Genomic DNA, 13,686 nt, shown 5'->3' with positions numbered 1-13,686 from the left:
TCCTTGCTCCGCCAGAAAGGCCAGGGGAAGGGTGGGGGCGGAGGTGGGCTCTCTTCACGTCTGAAGCACCTCCGAGTCCACCTGTCAAGCTCACTGGGGCCCTCCCCGTGCTGCCTAGCTCCCCAGCGAGGCCCTCCTAGCCCCGAGGCCCAATCCTGGTGGATGAATTTCCTGTGGCTGCTCTAACACAGTCCCACAGTGTAGTGACTTAAAGCCACACGAATGTCCCCTCGTACCGTTCCGGGGGCCAGAAGGCTAAAAATGGGTGGGCAGGGCTGGTTCCTCCTGGAGGCTCCTGGGAGTCTGTTCCCCGCCTGTTCCAGCTTCTAGAGGCACCTGCATTCCTTGGCTCGTGGCCCCCTCCATCTCCAAAGCCAGCAGTGTAGCCCCTCACTCTCCAACAGACCCTCCCGCCTGCCTCATGTAAGGACGCTGTGATGACACTGGGCCCACCCAGATGACCCAGGACATGTGCCATCCAGGGTCCTCATCCTAATCACATCTGAAAGTCCCTTTTGCTCTGTAAGGTAACATTCACAGGTTCCGGGCACTGAGCACAGGGATCCTGGGGGGCTGTTACTCTACCCGACACATCCTGTGATGGGGACCAGGGTGGGGTAGGGCAAGTCCTGACCTGGTCACCTTTCCCTCTCAGAGGCTCTGAGCCAAGTGTCCAGCAGGAGGATCACACAGGCCCTCGAACCTCAACCGTTGAGAGGACGCATGTGCAGGCTTCCCCAGGGGGCGGGAAGACAGGCCTCATGTCCAGGCCCACCCTTGAGACCACGTTGGCTTAGGGCTCTCACAGTCTGAGTTCCTGGAAAGGAGCCGGGCCGAGCTTCAAGCTCCAGTGTTATTTGGGGCAGGTGCCATCCCAGGGTTGTGGGGTGCGGCCAGAGGAGGGGAGTGAGGCAGGGGAGGGAGAGAAGGTGCTGACCCAGCTGGCCAGGAGTCCCGCGGGGGCATCTCTGGAGGGGCCACGGGGACCACAGTCTCACCTGCTCCCTCCCATCTTCTCTAACTGGTCAAAGTTCACCCACAGGGGTGGGCAGCCCTGGGCCTTTGAGGTGTGCTGCCTGGCCTTGGGGAAGCTGTGGGTCCCGTTGGGTGGGGCGTCGGTGCAAAGCCCGGGGCCAGATGGGTAGGGACAGGCGAGGGAGGCGCAGACTCGGGGCCTACAGAGATGAGCTGGGAACACGTCACTACCAGAGAGCCCTGAATTAGATGAGGGGTTCCATCCTCGTCCCGTCATTCGGTCATGTGTCAGCTACCTACCAGGTGCCAGGCACTGTGGACACCATGCTTCTGCTCCAGTGGGGGAGGCAAATGATCAAAATACTCACACCAGTATTACAGGGGTACAAACCAATGTGCAGTCGGGCTCAGGGCTGGACGGGCACGTGCATGTGTGGTCTGAGAGAGGGCACCCAGGTCCCCTTAAGAAGGGCGCCACCTTTTTGCATTTCACATCTGCTCCCCCACTTTCTCTCTGCCTTTCTGGCAGAGCAAGGTCCTGGTGTGGTCTGGAGATGACCTGAGGACTTAGTTACAAGGTGTGGGTGAGCCACAGGGCGAGTGTGGTACCTGCCGGGCTAGAAGGACCAGCACTGTCACCTCCCGGGGTGAAGGAATTGGACCCAGGAGGAGCAGTGACACTTGATCAATGCCCGAAGCTGGTCCTCGGAATTGGCAAGGGGGGCGGGAAAGGGAGCCCCCTCTCCCTCTGAGGCCGCGTCCCTCTGAGGCCGCGTCCCCCCAGCCCGGCCACAGGGTGGTCAGTGAGCTCCCGGGCGTTCCAGCGGAACTGGAAAGAAGAGGAGCTCAGCGCGGCTGACCCGCGCTTCTCTCACTGAGAGTTCAGTGGACATTTGAAGAGTTTTTGTGCATCGTCTGTTGAGGTCTTTCCCATCTCCTATAGGAATTCTCCTCCTTTTCTCGCCTCTCTTCAGAGTTCTTTATGCATGAGCAGCGTTAACCACTTCCTCTATAAGTTGCGGTATGTTCTCCAAGTGTGTCATTTTCCTTTGACTTGGTGGTGGTCTTTGCCATGCAAAAGTTCTTCTTCCCCCTTGGTGTATAGGTGTGTCCATGGCTCCTCTATCGTAACTGGATTCTGAGTCAGACATGACAAGCCTGCCCCACACCCAGGTTCTAGAGAAATTCCCCCTTTCCTCTGGAATGCTGGAGTCTTCTTCTGGCCCTTGCGTGCTGGAGCCACGTCCCTCTTCTCTGAGGATAGAAAGGTGAAGTGAGGCCGCCTCCAGGCAGCTCGATTACTGCACCTCATAACGAGACGGCTCACCCACGTCCGCCGTGGTCTCCAGGCCACATCAGTGCCGTGTGCCCCTATCTGGTCTAACATGCATCTGATCTCATCTGGACCAGCGGACCCTGAGTTCTGGAGGCACCGTGTCTGAGGGCAACTAGAGAGTGGAGTGTGGCAGGTGAGCTCCTCTCCAGCTGGTAAGGACACGGACCCTTCATCTGACCACCCCCAGCGGCCCTCTGGCGAGTTCCCAGAACCGGGAGAAAAGTCCTGTGGAAGAGAGAGCAGCCACAGGAGCCCTGAGGTGGTCCCTGCAGCAAGGGGCCGGGCCAGAGGATGAAGGCGTCCATGTGGGTCAGCGCCTGGTATGGAGAGAACCTGGGCATCACACAGTACAGCACAGCACAGCGGGCCTGTTCAGCCAGCCGGTGTGCGGGGCCTGCAGACCCCTCAGGCTTTGGGAAAATGACTTCCCTGAGAATTCCAGGTGAGGGTAAGAGACTCTGGTGAGGGCGGCTGAGAAAGGATGGGGTGGGCCAGGGACAGGAGCCTGCCCACCCAGAGGGCTTCTCTCTGCCTGGAGAGCTTGAGAATTAGGGGCTGTGACTCTCGTGGTGGGCGGCATATGTCAGTGTCTTCTGGGCATTTACATCAACCCAGGTCCCCGGGAGACAGATGGCACTCTGACAGGGGTGATCTGAGGAGCCCTTATAAAGGGGCCACTCACAAGCCTGTGGAATCGTACCGCGTGGTGCAGAGCCCCAGGGTGGCCATAAGGGGAGCATTTAGGAGCCTGGCTCAAAGGGCTACCCGGCGGGCAAGTTGCCAGAAAGACCAGAAATGGCCTGTAGAAGGGAGGGCACCAGCAGGAGCCCCCGAGGTGGTCCCGGCAGCGAGGGGCTCAGAGCCACAGGGGGAGGGCATCCACACAGGTCAGGGACCAGGGCAGGGCGGAGCCCAGAGGCTGGGCCAGCGTGGCAGACGGAAGAGCCCCAGCACAGGGTCTGTCCCCCAACAGCACTGCCAAGTGCCCACAACCGGGCTCTGGTTCACCATCTGACGCGGGGTGTTTGTATGCAGGTGAAACGCCCACCACACACATTGAACCACTGAAGTGCACAGTGCGGTGGCATTCAGTGTACTCACAACGCTGTGCAGCCCCCACCTCTCTAGTCTCTAACGTCTGTCTTCACCCCAGGAACACAGCCCAGCCCATGAGGCTGCCACTCTTACCTGGTGGTGAGACCTGCCTCCATGGGGGTCTCCCTGGCTGCTGTCCCTGCTGATTCCTGCTCCCCTCCTGCAGGCATGGGCCGTGGGTCCCTCTCAGCATCCCAGATGGCACCACCCCACCTGCCTTTCACTGGAAGGCCCCAGGTGGAAAATATATTGCGTCTTCATTTCAATGCAGAAGTGCCCGACTGTGTGTGCAAGACTAAGAGGATGTTAGGCAGTTTTTATTCTCATCGCTCCCAGAAACAGAAGAGGATGCCCACAGCCCAGTCTTCAGAGTCCTCTTATCGCCGCTCTCAAAGCTCTGCTCACGGTCTGCTCCGACCCTTCTGCTCTTCACGCCGTCACGGCCTGGAGAGCCCGGTCCTTCAGCTGCGGACCTGGCACAGATGCCAGTCGCCAGCAGCAGAGGGAAAGCAGAGTTCAGGAAGGTCAGACCGACTTTGCCCACAGGAATGCACTTTCTGCTGTGATGCAGAACCAGAGACATTTCACTGAATAGGCTGTACTCTTAGAACATATGGGGCACACTTTTTCATTGCACTCAGTAACAGGCAGCGTCCTGCTGGGGACAGAAGTGGTACTAACGGACGTGCTCTTGCCGGATGCTGGGGTTCTGAGCCACGCCACTCAGCAGACAAGCCCAGAGGGCCTCCAGGCTGACAGCGCTCTGGGCAGCTCCAGCCACTCTGCACGAGCACCTAGTGACCCGGGATGTCCCTGCCTCTCCCACACGCATCTGGGCATCTCTACTGGGTGTAAAGTGTGTGACTGTCTGAGTGCATCTGAAGCTGATGCTCTAGAATCACAGCTACTCAGATCCTTTCATTTTATGGGGGAAACCGAGGCCTGGAGACACGACACAGAGGCAAGAGGACAGCATGTGGAGCCACAGTTAGAACACAGGCTCCTGGAATCCTGGGTCTACCGCCCACTTGCTGTGACCCTGGGCAGACCCCTGGGCTCAGCTCCTCAGGTGGAAGGGTCTCGGCCAGCTCAGGTCAGCACACGGCCCAGGAGGGGCTCCAACCGGACAGCTGTCACCTGCCTCTGAAAGCCCTTTTACAGATGTCACCCTCACCTCTGGACTCCTCTATACTGTGATTATGGTTTTAATGAAGAAAAGAACCAAAAACAGGAAACTTATAAACTTTAAAATATATATAATTAAGGAAAATAAGCCCTCTTTCAAGGGAATTTAGTTCAGGTCATTGATTGGTAGGAAAAAAATCAACACAGTGAAAGTTAGATACACAGACACAGAAAGGCACGTAGCACCCCCTCCACCCTGTGTGGCACAGCGTAGAGACGACACTCATTTATGATCCCAGACACACGTCCTCAGAGGACGGAGACCCACATGGAACACGGGATCTGTTCAAGCTCAGGAGCTAGAAATACGACAGCTCGTCGTGCCTGGCTTTGTTGGTCTGATAGCTGGACAAGGCCAGGGGCTTGTTTTCGTGTGGGAGGCTTTCAAACACTCGAATGTGCACGAAGTCGTCATCGCCAACCTGAACCTGGAAGGAGAGAGTGGAGTGAGGGGGCAGGTGCAGCCTCTGACCCCAGCTCCCCTGTGGGACGCGACAGTCTGCGAAAGGCCTGGATGTGGGGGAGCCATGTCCCTTCAGGTCATCAGTGACGGGGCTGATGACATTCCCCTCTCCTTCCTTCAAGTGCACCAGACGCCCTGGTTACCCCAGCGACACCCTCGCACCCCACACTCACTCCATCAGAGCCATCACTTCCCCAAGAGGCTCGGTCCTCTCTCCAAGGAGGCTGGCGTGTGCACACACAGGCACACACACACGTAGACACATTCGTTTTAGAGGCCACAAACCCCTGAAGCAGGGGCTGGCCGGGATCCCCCTTTAAGCACTCCTGAGATGGCACCTATGAGCCCATGCCACCCACTTCTGCACGAGCACCCATCAGGCCAGACCCCCCCACGGGGCAGACACCCCACCTTGATGAAGTGGTTTGTCCCCGCGACCACCTGGCTCCGGAACTCCACAGCCTTAAAAATAGGGAACTTCTTATTTTCCTTCTCCTCCAGCTGTGACTTCACCTGGGGAAGGGGAGAGAATGGAAAAATCGAGATGCCGCTGCTCCTGCCACAGCAACTCACACAAGACCTCGTGTCTGACGTTTGTCTTACAAACCGCATTCCGACACTGCCCTGCACAGATGTTCTGTGACGCGACGCGTCTCTATCACGGAGGGGACGCGGTACACTCAGCCCCGACACCGATGTTCAGGAAGCGACGCCTCACTTCTCCCCAGGTTCAGCGACACCACCGCTGCACCTCCTTGCCCTCCCTTTTCTAGGCCTGGGAGATCTTTCTATTTTCATCCTCACAACGCCATGTACAACTTTATGCCCTGTTCTTTCTACCTGACATGCCAACGGTTCAGGGATGTTTATAATTTTCAAATTACTGTTTTAAAGTTGAAAACTAGGAAATGGTAAAATTTAAACTAAACGTAGTCTTCCATCTTACGGACGTGCCTTAATTCCCTGCACTCTCCCCTCTGCCCGCTCCGGGAGGTCCTCTCTTCCCCTCCAGCAGATAAGGCTGCAGACCTGTGCGTGCAGGTGGAAGGGCTTCGCTGCACTGGGAGGGGTTTCTTTGGGATGCAGGCCCTTGGGCAGAGGCTGCGCCTGATCTTTGGTGTCAGTCACTGTACTTTTGGTTCAGTGCTGTTTTCCAGGGTCTTGGCCTTTCAGGAACAGAGCATCTTTATGGGGGAAGGAGAGACCAAGTCTGTCTGTTTTTTCATTTAAAATCTCACCTGATTTGAAAGGGTTCTGCCTGCTATCTAGACGAACTGGGGGGCACTGGTGTATGCTGACTCTGTGCTGGAGGGACCAAATGGGTGCCAGAAGGTTCCAGGATTTAGTTAAACCAGCTGCAGAAAGATGCCCGTTGCTGGCAGACAAGGGGGCTCTCCCTCCTTACATGTACTGAGTCCTGGCTGCATGATCTTCCAGCGGCCTCAGGGAGGGCCCTTGCTGGGGGTAAGGATGGAGAGAAGACTGGAGTGTGGGCAGTGAGGGCCAGGAGGGCCGTCAGGCGGGGAGAAGGCGGCCACCGTCCAGAGGCTCCCCTGCTCTGTCCACGCGGCTGGAAGGTTCTCACTGTGGTGTGTGCATCTCCCTGGGGCAGCACCCACCCGGGCCTGGGCACTTACCTGTACTTGTCCATGCAGAGTGCCTGCTGGGTCTGCAGGGAACTGACCCCGCAGACGGTCTACAAGCCCAGGCGGGGCGAGTGACACCCACAGACCTGCCCGGGGGCTGGGAAGGAATGGCCTGTCTCTTTGCCTGTTCCAGGAGTGGAGGCAGGAAAGCCACAGCTGTGTGCAAGGACAGCTGAGAAAACCCAAATGAAGGTGGTGGAACAGGAGAGACGGAGGCCTGGAATGCCAGCCCAGGGCACTGCCTGCGGGACAACAGTTCACTGACTCCCTTGTTGACCGGGAGAAAGACCGGCTGGGCTGTACCAAGGGAGCACAGAGGGCCCCAGGAAAGTTAGAAGCTGCCTGTTCCTGGCCCTCAGGGGTCCAGGGTGGGGCAGACAGCCAGGGAAGGCACAAGGACATGGCTGGTGGGCACTTCTCCAGGAGGTGGGTACAGAATGCACGACTCTGACGTCTTCTGACCTGGGTCAGCCTCTCCCTCTGTCTCCTGACCTGCAGCCCAGAGCCCTCCAGGATGCTACCCTGCACCTCTCCCCTTAGAGCCGCCCAGCCAGCGCCCGGCTCCCCCACAGCTGCCCCACAGTCTCTCCCAGCAGCAGTGACACTGCCACTTACATGTCACCCTTAAGTGATCAACACCAAGTTACGGGGCCCTTTGAGACGGCAACTCTCTCTGCTGAATGTGCTCACCCACATGCAACCTCCATGGGACAGTGGGGAATTTCTGGGGCCTGGAAAACCAGGAAATGTTGGGAAGGGCGGGGCTGTGGAGCAGCTGTGGGGGAAGAGCAGGAACCATGCCCAGGGGAGGCCCACACACAGAGTCCCTGCAAAGTCCTCCTTTTCAAGGGTCTCGTGGGACTGATTCAGCCCCTTCCTGCTGTCATGTGGTCAAGCCCGAGCAGGACCCTGGGCTGACCGGTCCTGGCTTCAGGGGGCAGCAGCAGGGGAGGAGGTCACAAGGGAACAAGTCTGTCTTACTTTCCTCTCCAGACTCAGACCTCCAGCCTTCCTGGGCTGCACCTTGTCTTGCTGGCAAAGACTCACCTTGCTGACACGTGAGGATGGGTGGGGCAGCCCCCTCACCCACCCTCACCAGAACCTCCCCTGCAGGTGCCTTCCCCACGCCCAGGCTACCGATGCGGAAACCGAGGGCGGGGTCAGCCAGGCGCCCAGGGTCGGACCAGGCTCTGCCTCTGCCCCCAGCCGGGTTCGCTTCCTTTGCGCTACGGTTTGAAAACTTTTTATCTGGAGACGATTTCACACTTGGGCACACAGCGTTGCAACAACAGCACAGTGAGGACCCTGTACTCACTTTCCCGGATTCACCGACCCCACCTGCGGCATCCTCAGCTCTCTCTCTACACGATTTTTCCCAACTACCCGAGGGTGTTCACAACAGGGCCCTGCCCCTCCGCGCCCCGCCGTGCGCATCCCCAGGGCAGGAGGGCGCTCTCCCGTGACCCAGCCGGGGCGCGGGCCCCGAACCCAGCGCTCGCCTGCACTCCAGCCGCCATCTCAGCGTCCTGGGCGGCGGGTCCCCAGGGCCCGGGCAGGACCCCGACCCCATCCCCGCTCGGCAGCCCCGCCGCGGCCCGGCCTACCTGGTCGGCTATGGCCTGGGTCTCGGCCGTGGCGGGCTGAGTGGCGGAGGGCGCGCCGCACATCATCCTGGCGGTGGGCGGGGGTGGGAACAGAGAGCGAGTGTGGACACGGAGAGCGGCCAGTGACCGTGGACCGCGAGAGCGGGAATAAATGATGACCAGGGCCCCTCCCACCCGGAGCAGGCGCGGCGTCACGTGACGCGCGGGCGGGACCACGGCGCCCGGCGCGGAGGGGGTTTCCGTCGGGGTCGGGCTTGGCGCGGGATCGCAGACCCGCCGAGATGGGCGCGGGGCACGCGCACGGCCGCAGCCCGAGTGCTCCCGCCCCTTCTGTGGGCACCGTCTCGGGACCGAGGATCCTGCGCTGCGTGGTACCCCCGCCCGGGGCTTGGTGTCGTCCTCCCCGGGACTCTGGAGTCAAGAGGGTGCGGGTGGGGCGTGACCCGCGTGGCGGGGCGGGGGCGGGGGCGGTGGAGGTGGGGGGTGACTATGAGCTGCACGGGGTGGGCGCGGTCGAGGGGTCCCCGGAACTGGTGGTGGGGGACTGGGGATGTGGGTGGCGGCGGGCCGGGCCTTGCGAGGATGCGGAGGGTACATGGTCCTTGCGTGCAGGTCGCAGAATGCGGATGGTCCAGTACCCCCAGACCCCCCTGTCCTGCCCTGGTCTCCATGTCCCCACAGCCTGAAGCATTGTCCCGTGCGTGCCATGGACAGCGGAGGGTTCTGAAATGGCCGAGACTTTTAGGGCCTGAAGATGAGTGGGAGGAGTGGGGAGCTGGACCCGAGAAATGCCAGGGGCAGGGTCCAGAGAAGTCGCGCCCAGCCCAGCCCGGACCTGGAGGAGCTGGGGAGAGGGTCAGGGGGCTACCAGGGCGTCCCGGAGCCCAGAGTCAGGCCCTGCCCACCTTGCTCCTCAGCTGCAAGGCGTGGGCCAGCGCCCCACTGTGCCGGCCTGTGGTGTGGGCTGTTGGGGACATCAGAAGCTTGTGGCCAGGGGACACAGTAAAGGGCTGACGTGGGTGGCCAGAAGGGCGCAAAGGGGTCCAGCGGTGGGGGTGAGCCTGAGGCTCGGGTAGGGGTGGCGGTGAGATCAAGGACGTGAGTAAAGGACTTGGTTCTGGCGGGATTTGTTTTAGGATTTAGAATAGACGCAGCCACCTGGGCAGGGAAGGGTTGGTGTCCTACGTGGGGCAGGGTGGGGCCTGTGCCGGGAGCTTTCTGGACAGGACTGGCCTTTGAGAAAGATCCAGCGCTCACCACTGCCCAGGGCTGCACCTCAGTGGACGCTGGCCCTCTCCCATCCCCGGGTGCTGACTCTGCAGGAGCAGGCCGGGCCTCGCTGCGCAGAGCATACATTGCTCAGCCCCAGTGGGAGTGGCCGAGAGCAAGTGTGTGGGGAGGTGTGCCTTTCTGGCACCTGCCAGGACGCAGCCCGGTGTGTAACTTCAGGGCAGGGTGGCGGTCAGGTGCGGCTGAGCCCTGCAGGGTGGGGAAGGAGACAGTCCCATAATTCATTCATAGTTGAGTGAATGAATGAATGACAGATCAGATCCCGTAAAAATGGAAAACTCCTCTCTGTAGAAAACCCAGCCTCAGAAAATGATGCTCAGGAGGGAGGGGAAGGTGGTACTGCTGCCTCTCTCGTCCTGCAGCTCCATGGGGCCCCCGCTGTCCTGCCGAAGGTTTTGACCCTTCTTGAGATGCCTCCTGGTGTGTGAGCGTCTCTCCCTGCTGCACCAGGGTCTGCGGGCGCTCACATTTTACAGATATGGGACACCTGTGGGAGTAACGTGTCCCACCCAGATGAGACCCCACAGAGGCCGTTTATTCAGAGCGGCGGGAGCAGGGGTGACCCCATCCCTTAGGTTGGCAGAGACTCAGACAGGCAGGGGAGGGCACAGCTTACCGAGGGAGAGGAGGGCTTGGCTGTGCCCTGGTGGAGGCTGTGGCCTGGGCAGGCTTGGGGGGGGAGCTCTCTACAACTGGGGCGTCCTGTGTGACCAGCTTCAGGGACATATGTGGCTTTCTCTGGTTGTCCTGAGTCAGAGGCGCGAGAGGCAAAAATGAGGGAGCTGTCTGTCATGGCCAGGCGCTGACCTTCTGGGCCCCTGGCTGCAGCCTGTGGTTTGGCTTCTGGATGGTTGTTACGGGGGTTGAGGGTCAGAGCTCTCTTGTCAGCTGTACATGGTCTGACCATTGTCCGCATGTGGAGTCAGCCTCTCACGCCGCTTGTGGCATCGGCGTTGCTTTATGGCTGCAGGTCTGCGTCCAGACAGATGTTTTCAGGCTGCCACAGAGGGCAAGCTCTGGGGGCCAAATGCTTGAGTGGGGATCCAGCTCTTCCTTGTACGTGCTGTGTGGCGTAGGAGTCACTGCTGAACCTCTCTGGGGGAATAATACTCATAACAAATCTCAGTGCTTTTTTTAAGCACTAAATGTGTTAAAAATGTAAGTTGTTTGGGACAGTGTGTGAGCCCCAGGGTGAGCGGACAGAGTCATTACTGCTGTCTATAATTAGTTTACTCACATGAGTCTTACCTGCAATTAGCATTGCTTTTTCTATCCAAAGGCCCTGGAAAACCTGACATTTCTCTCTCATTCCGTGATGCCACAGCTCTTGATTTTCCTGGAGCTGGGGAACGTATCCAGTCTCCCCACCCAGAGTCCTGGGGTCGTCTCAGGGGCCTTGAATCACTTCAATTCGAAGTCTGTATTCAGAGGATCAAATGTGAGATTCCAGCAATTTTGAAATCTCACTGGTGTGATCTCTGATTTTCCCAGGGCGAGTAGAAGTCAGGGGTTCTGTCTTTTCTCAGTGTCTCGGGATCCCTTCTTCCCAGTGGGACGAGCTGCTGTGTTGCTCTCCTGGTCACGCTCTCAGGCAGGTGAGTCACTCACCGGATCCCGGTGCTAATCCGCTGCTTGTGTCTCTCAAGCAATGATGTCCTCATCAGAGTTTGTTGCTAATTAAATACTAGCCGGAGAAAGCTTTTGGAAAAAAAAAAAAAGATGAAACATTTAAACAACTAAGCATGTAGCAAATTGACCAATCATCTCCAATAGCCAGGGCGATAATAGTAGCAGTAACTGAAAGTGGGACCCCCGTGGGCAAGCACTGCCCTGCCTCTGCCCTGGGAGCCAGCACAGGCCTGTCTGCCAGGAATGGAGCCGACAACAGAGGGGACAGTGGGTGTGCCTCCAAGCCATGTCCCCTAGAAGCCAAGGAGCGTGAGCAGAGGCAGCCTGAGCCCTCTCTGGAAAGAGGGAGGAGGCACAGAAATCGGGACGAGACAAGGGAGGGACCAGATGTACACTGTTAAAGGCCGTCGCTATAAACAATGGGGCAAAGGGTTTCCTGAGTTCAGAAGCATCGGAAGAGTCAGAAGGGAGAGCCTGGGACCCACATGGGGCAGTGGACACTCTGGGTGCACCTGTTGCACCTTTCCTGGGCTGTCCAGCTGTTCTCCAGTGTCTCCTGGGGACCTGTGTCTTTCTCAGGGTCCCCAGCAGACAGATAGGTGGCATTAGGCCTATTCTCTGTCACATAGGAGGCACTCAATAAATATCTCAGTCCTTACACAGTTTTGTAAGCCAAAAATAAAACTTCACAATTAAAACAGTTCATACCAGGAAGTTATCATAAGGAAAATTAATGTACGGACAGAAGATTTATGTATAAAAAACTGCATACCAGCAGTTAGAAGGCACCTCAGTGCCCAGCCCGTCCACACAAGGGCAGCATGCAGCTGGGAATAAGCGGCATAGGACAGTGTGTCCTCAGGAACCCCAAGGGGTGCCCCCGAGTGCTTGTTCCAATGCCGACTTCCAGGGTCTGGTCTCTGGAAATGCGATTCCCGGAGCTCGGTGGGTCCAGGCACCGCGGGATGGACGGACATGCGCTGGGATGGAACGGTGGCCCTCGTGGGGGTGATGTAGGTATCTAATGCCTTTCTTCTCTGAGATGCTCCGTATCTTTCCAAAAGTTACGTGAAGGACTTTTTTAGAAACAACAGTGGTTTTACGTTGGAATACTGCATACTCTTGAGAAGTTAACGATATCATGGAAAATGCTAGGTACGTTATAGAAAAACAGCTTCAAAATTGTCAACGTAGGGGCTGGCCCCTGGCTGAGTGGTTAAATTTGTGTGCTCCGCTTCAACGGCCCAGGGTTTGGCCAGTTTGGATCCTGGGCGCGGACATGGCACCGCTCATCAGGCCACGCTGAGGGGGCGTCCCACATGCCACAACTAGAAGGACCCACAACTAAAAGTACTCAGCTATGTACCAGGGGGCTTTGGGGAGAAAAAGGAAAAAAAATCTTAAAAAAGAAATTGTCAACATAGTGTGATTAGTGTAATTAATAAAAGATAGCAATATATTAATATATAATTCATGAAACTCCTATGCACAGAAAATGAAGAATAGATATTTCAGAAGTTGTTCCTTTGGGCCCTGAAACTGACTGGTTCCCTTTTCTCCCTTTTCTTACTTCCCTAATTTTCTTTAATAAAAGACTGAGGGAGTAAATATGGGGAGAGAAGCACACAGCACGGAAGTGAGTGAGATGGAGTCTGGAGAGCGGCTCTGGGAGCAGAGGGCAGGGGGCACGGGGACGGGGTGGGGGCAGAGGAGGAGGCCTGACAATGACCAGACCGGGGCGGGCTGCCTCATTTGCTGGGCCCAGTGCCCAGTGGGTCTGTGGGCCCCTTGATCAGAAAGCATCAGGGATTTCAGGATGGCTGCAGCACAGCCGCCCTAGGTGCAGCCTGTTTGAGCCCGGCCCCATGCTGCCACCTGCACCCGTGGAGCCCTGGGGGGCGGTCCTGGCTGGGAGGCAGGTGCTCCCACTCCGCACCAGGCTCCAGGGCCGGCCTGGGCGCATCCTCCCCTTGTCCCTACAGGCTCTGGGTGAGAGTGTAGCCTGAAGCCTCTTCGCTCACCTGCAGAAGGGTGAAGACCGTCCCTCCCTGGCAGGGTTGTTGGCGGTTTACAAAGGTGTGTGAGTCCCAGGCACACAGTAGGCACTCAGGGGATGCAGTGACTGTTACTTATTTGTCTTCTTTACGCCTCTGTAGTGTGTTCAGTATTGTCCCCCATAGTTGTGTCGCCCTGGAACCTCAGAGTGTGACCTTAATTGGGAAATAGGGTCTTTGCGGAAGCCATTAGTTAAGATGAGGTTCCTAGTGATTAGGGTGGGCCCTCAGTGCAGTGCCTGGCGTCCTCGTAGAAAACAGGGCACAGAGAGGCAGGAAGCACCGCATGTGAGGACAGAGCTACACAGGGGAGGAGGCCGTGTGAAGATGGAGGCAGAGCCTGGAGCGATGCTGCCAGAAGCCAAGGGGGGCCAGGGGCCCCGGAAGCTGGGAGAGGCAGGAAGGCTCC

The 13,686-nt window shown here is 58.1% G+C and overlaps 1 protein-coding gene across 1 annotated transcript; it reads right to left on the bottom strand.

Annotated features, from left to right (window-relative positions):
• Window positions 1-4,642: 4,642 nt before the first annotated feature.
• Window positions 4,643-8,711, bottom strand: LOC139079874 (cystatin-B). Its single transcript, XM_070597462.1, has 3 exons — window positions 8,305-8,711; window positions 5,466-5,567; window positions 4,643-5,019 (listed from the first exon to the last, which is right to left on the bottom strand). Exons 1-3 carry the CDS (start codon window positions 8,368-8,370, stop codon window positions 4,891-4,893), a joined length of 297 nt encoding a protein of 98 aa, XP_070453563.1. The 5' UTR covers window positions 8,371-8,711; the 3' UTR covers window positions 4,643-4,890.
• Window positions 8,712-13,686: the final 4,975 nt, after the last annotated feature.

The sequence above is a fragment of the Equus przewalskii genome, chromosome 27 (assembly GCF_037783145.1).
Source record: "Equus przewalskii isolate Varuska chromosome 27, EquPr2, whole genome shotgun sequence".
NCBI classification, from domain to species: domain Eukaryota; kingdom Metazoa; phylum Chordata; class Mammalia; order Perissodactyla; family Equidae; genus Equus; species Equus przewalskii.
Note: the sequence above shows the minus strand (reverse complement) of the source record. Positions and strands in the feature narration are given on the sequence as shown.

Excerpts from the sequence above, each read along its gene's own strand:
- LOC139079874 (XM_070597462.1), bottom strand. The coding sequence starts at position 8,370 with ATGATGTGCGGCGCGCCCTCCGCCACTCAGCCCGCCACGGCCGAGACC. Across the intron at positions 5,568-8,304 it reads CCCAGGCCATAGCCGACCAG|GTGAAGTCACAGCTGGAGGA; the intron begins GTAGGCCGGGCC and ends CCCCTTCCCCAG. Across the intron at positions 5,020-5,465 it reads GGACAAACCACTTCATCAAG|GTTCAGGTTGGCGATGACGA; the intron begins GTGGGGTGTCTG and ends CTCTCCTTCCAG.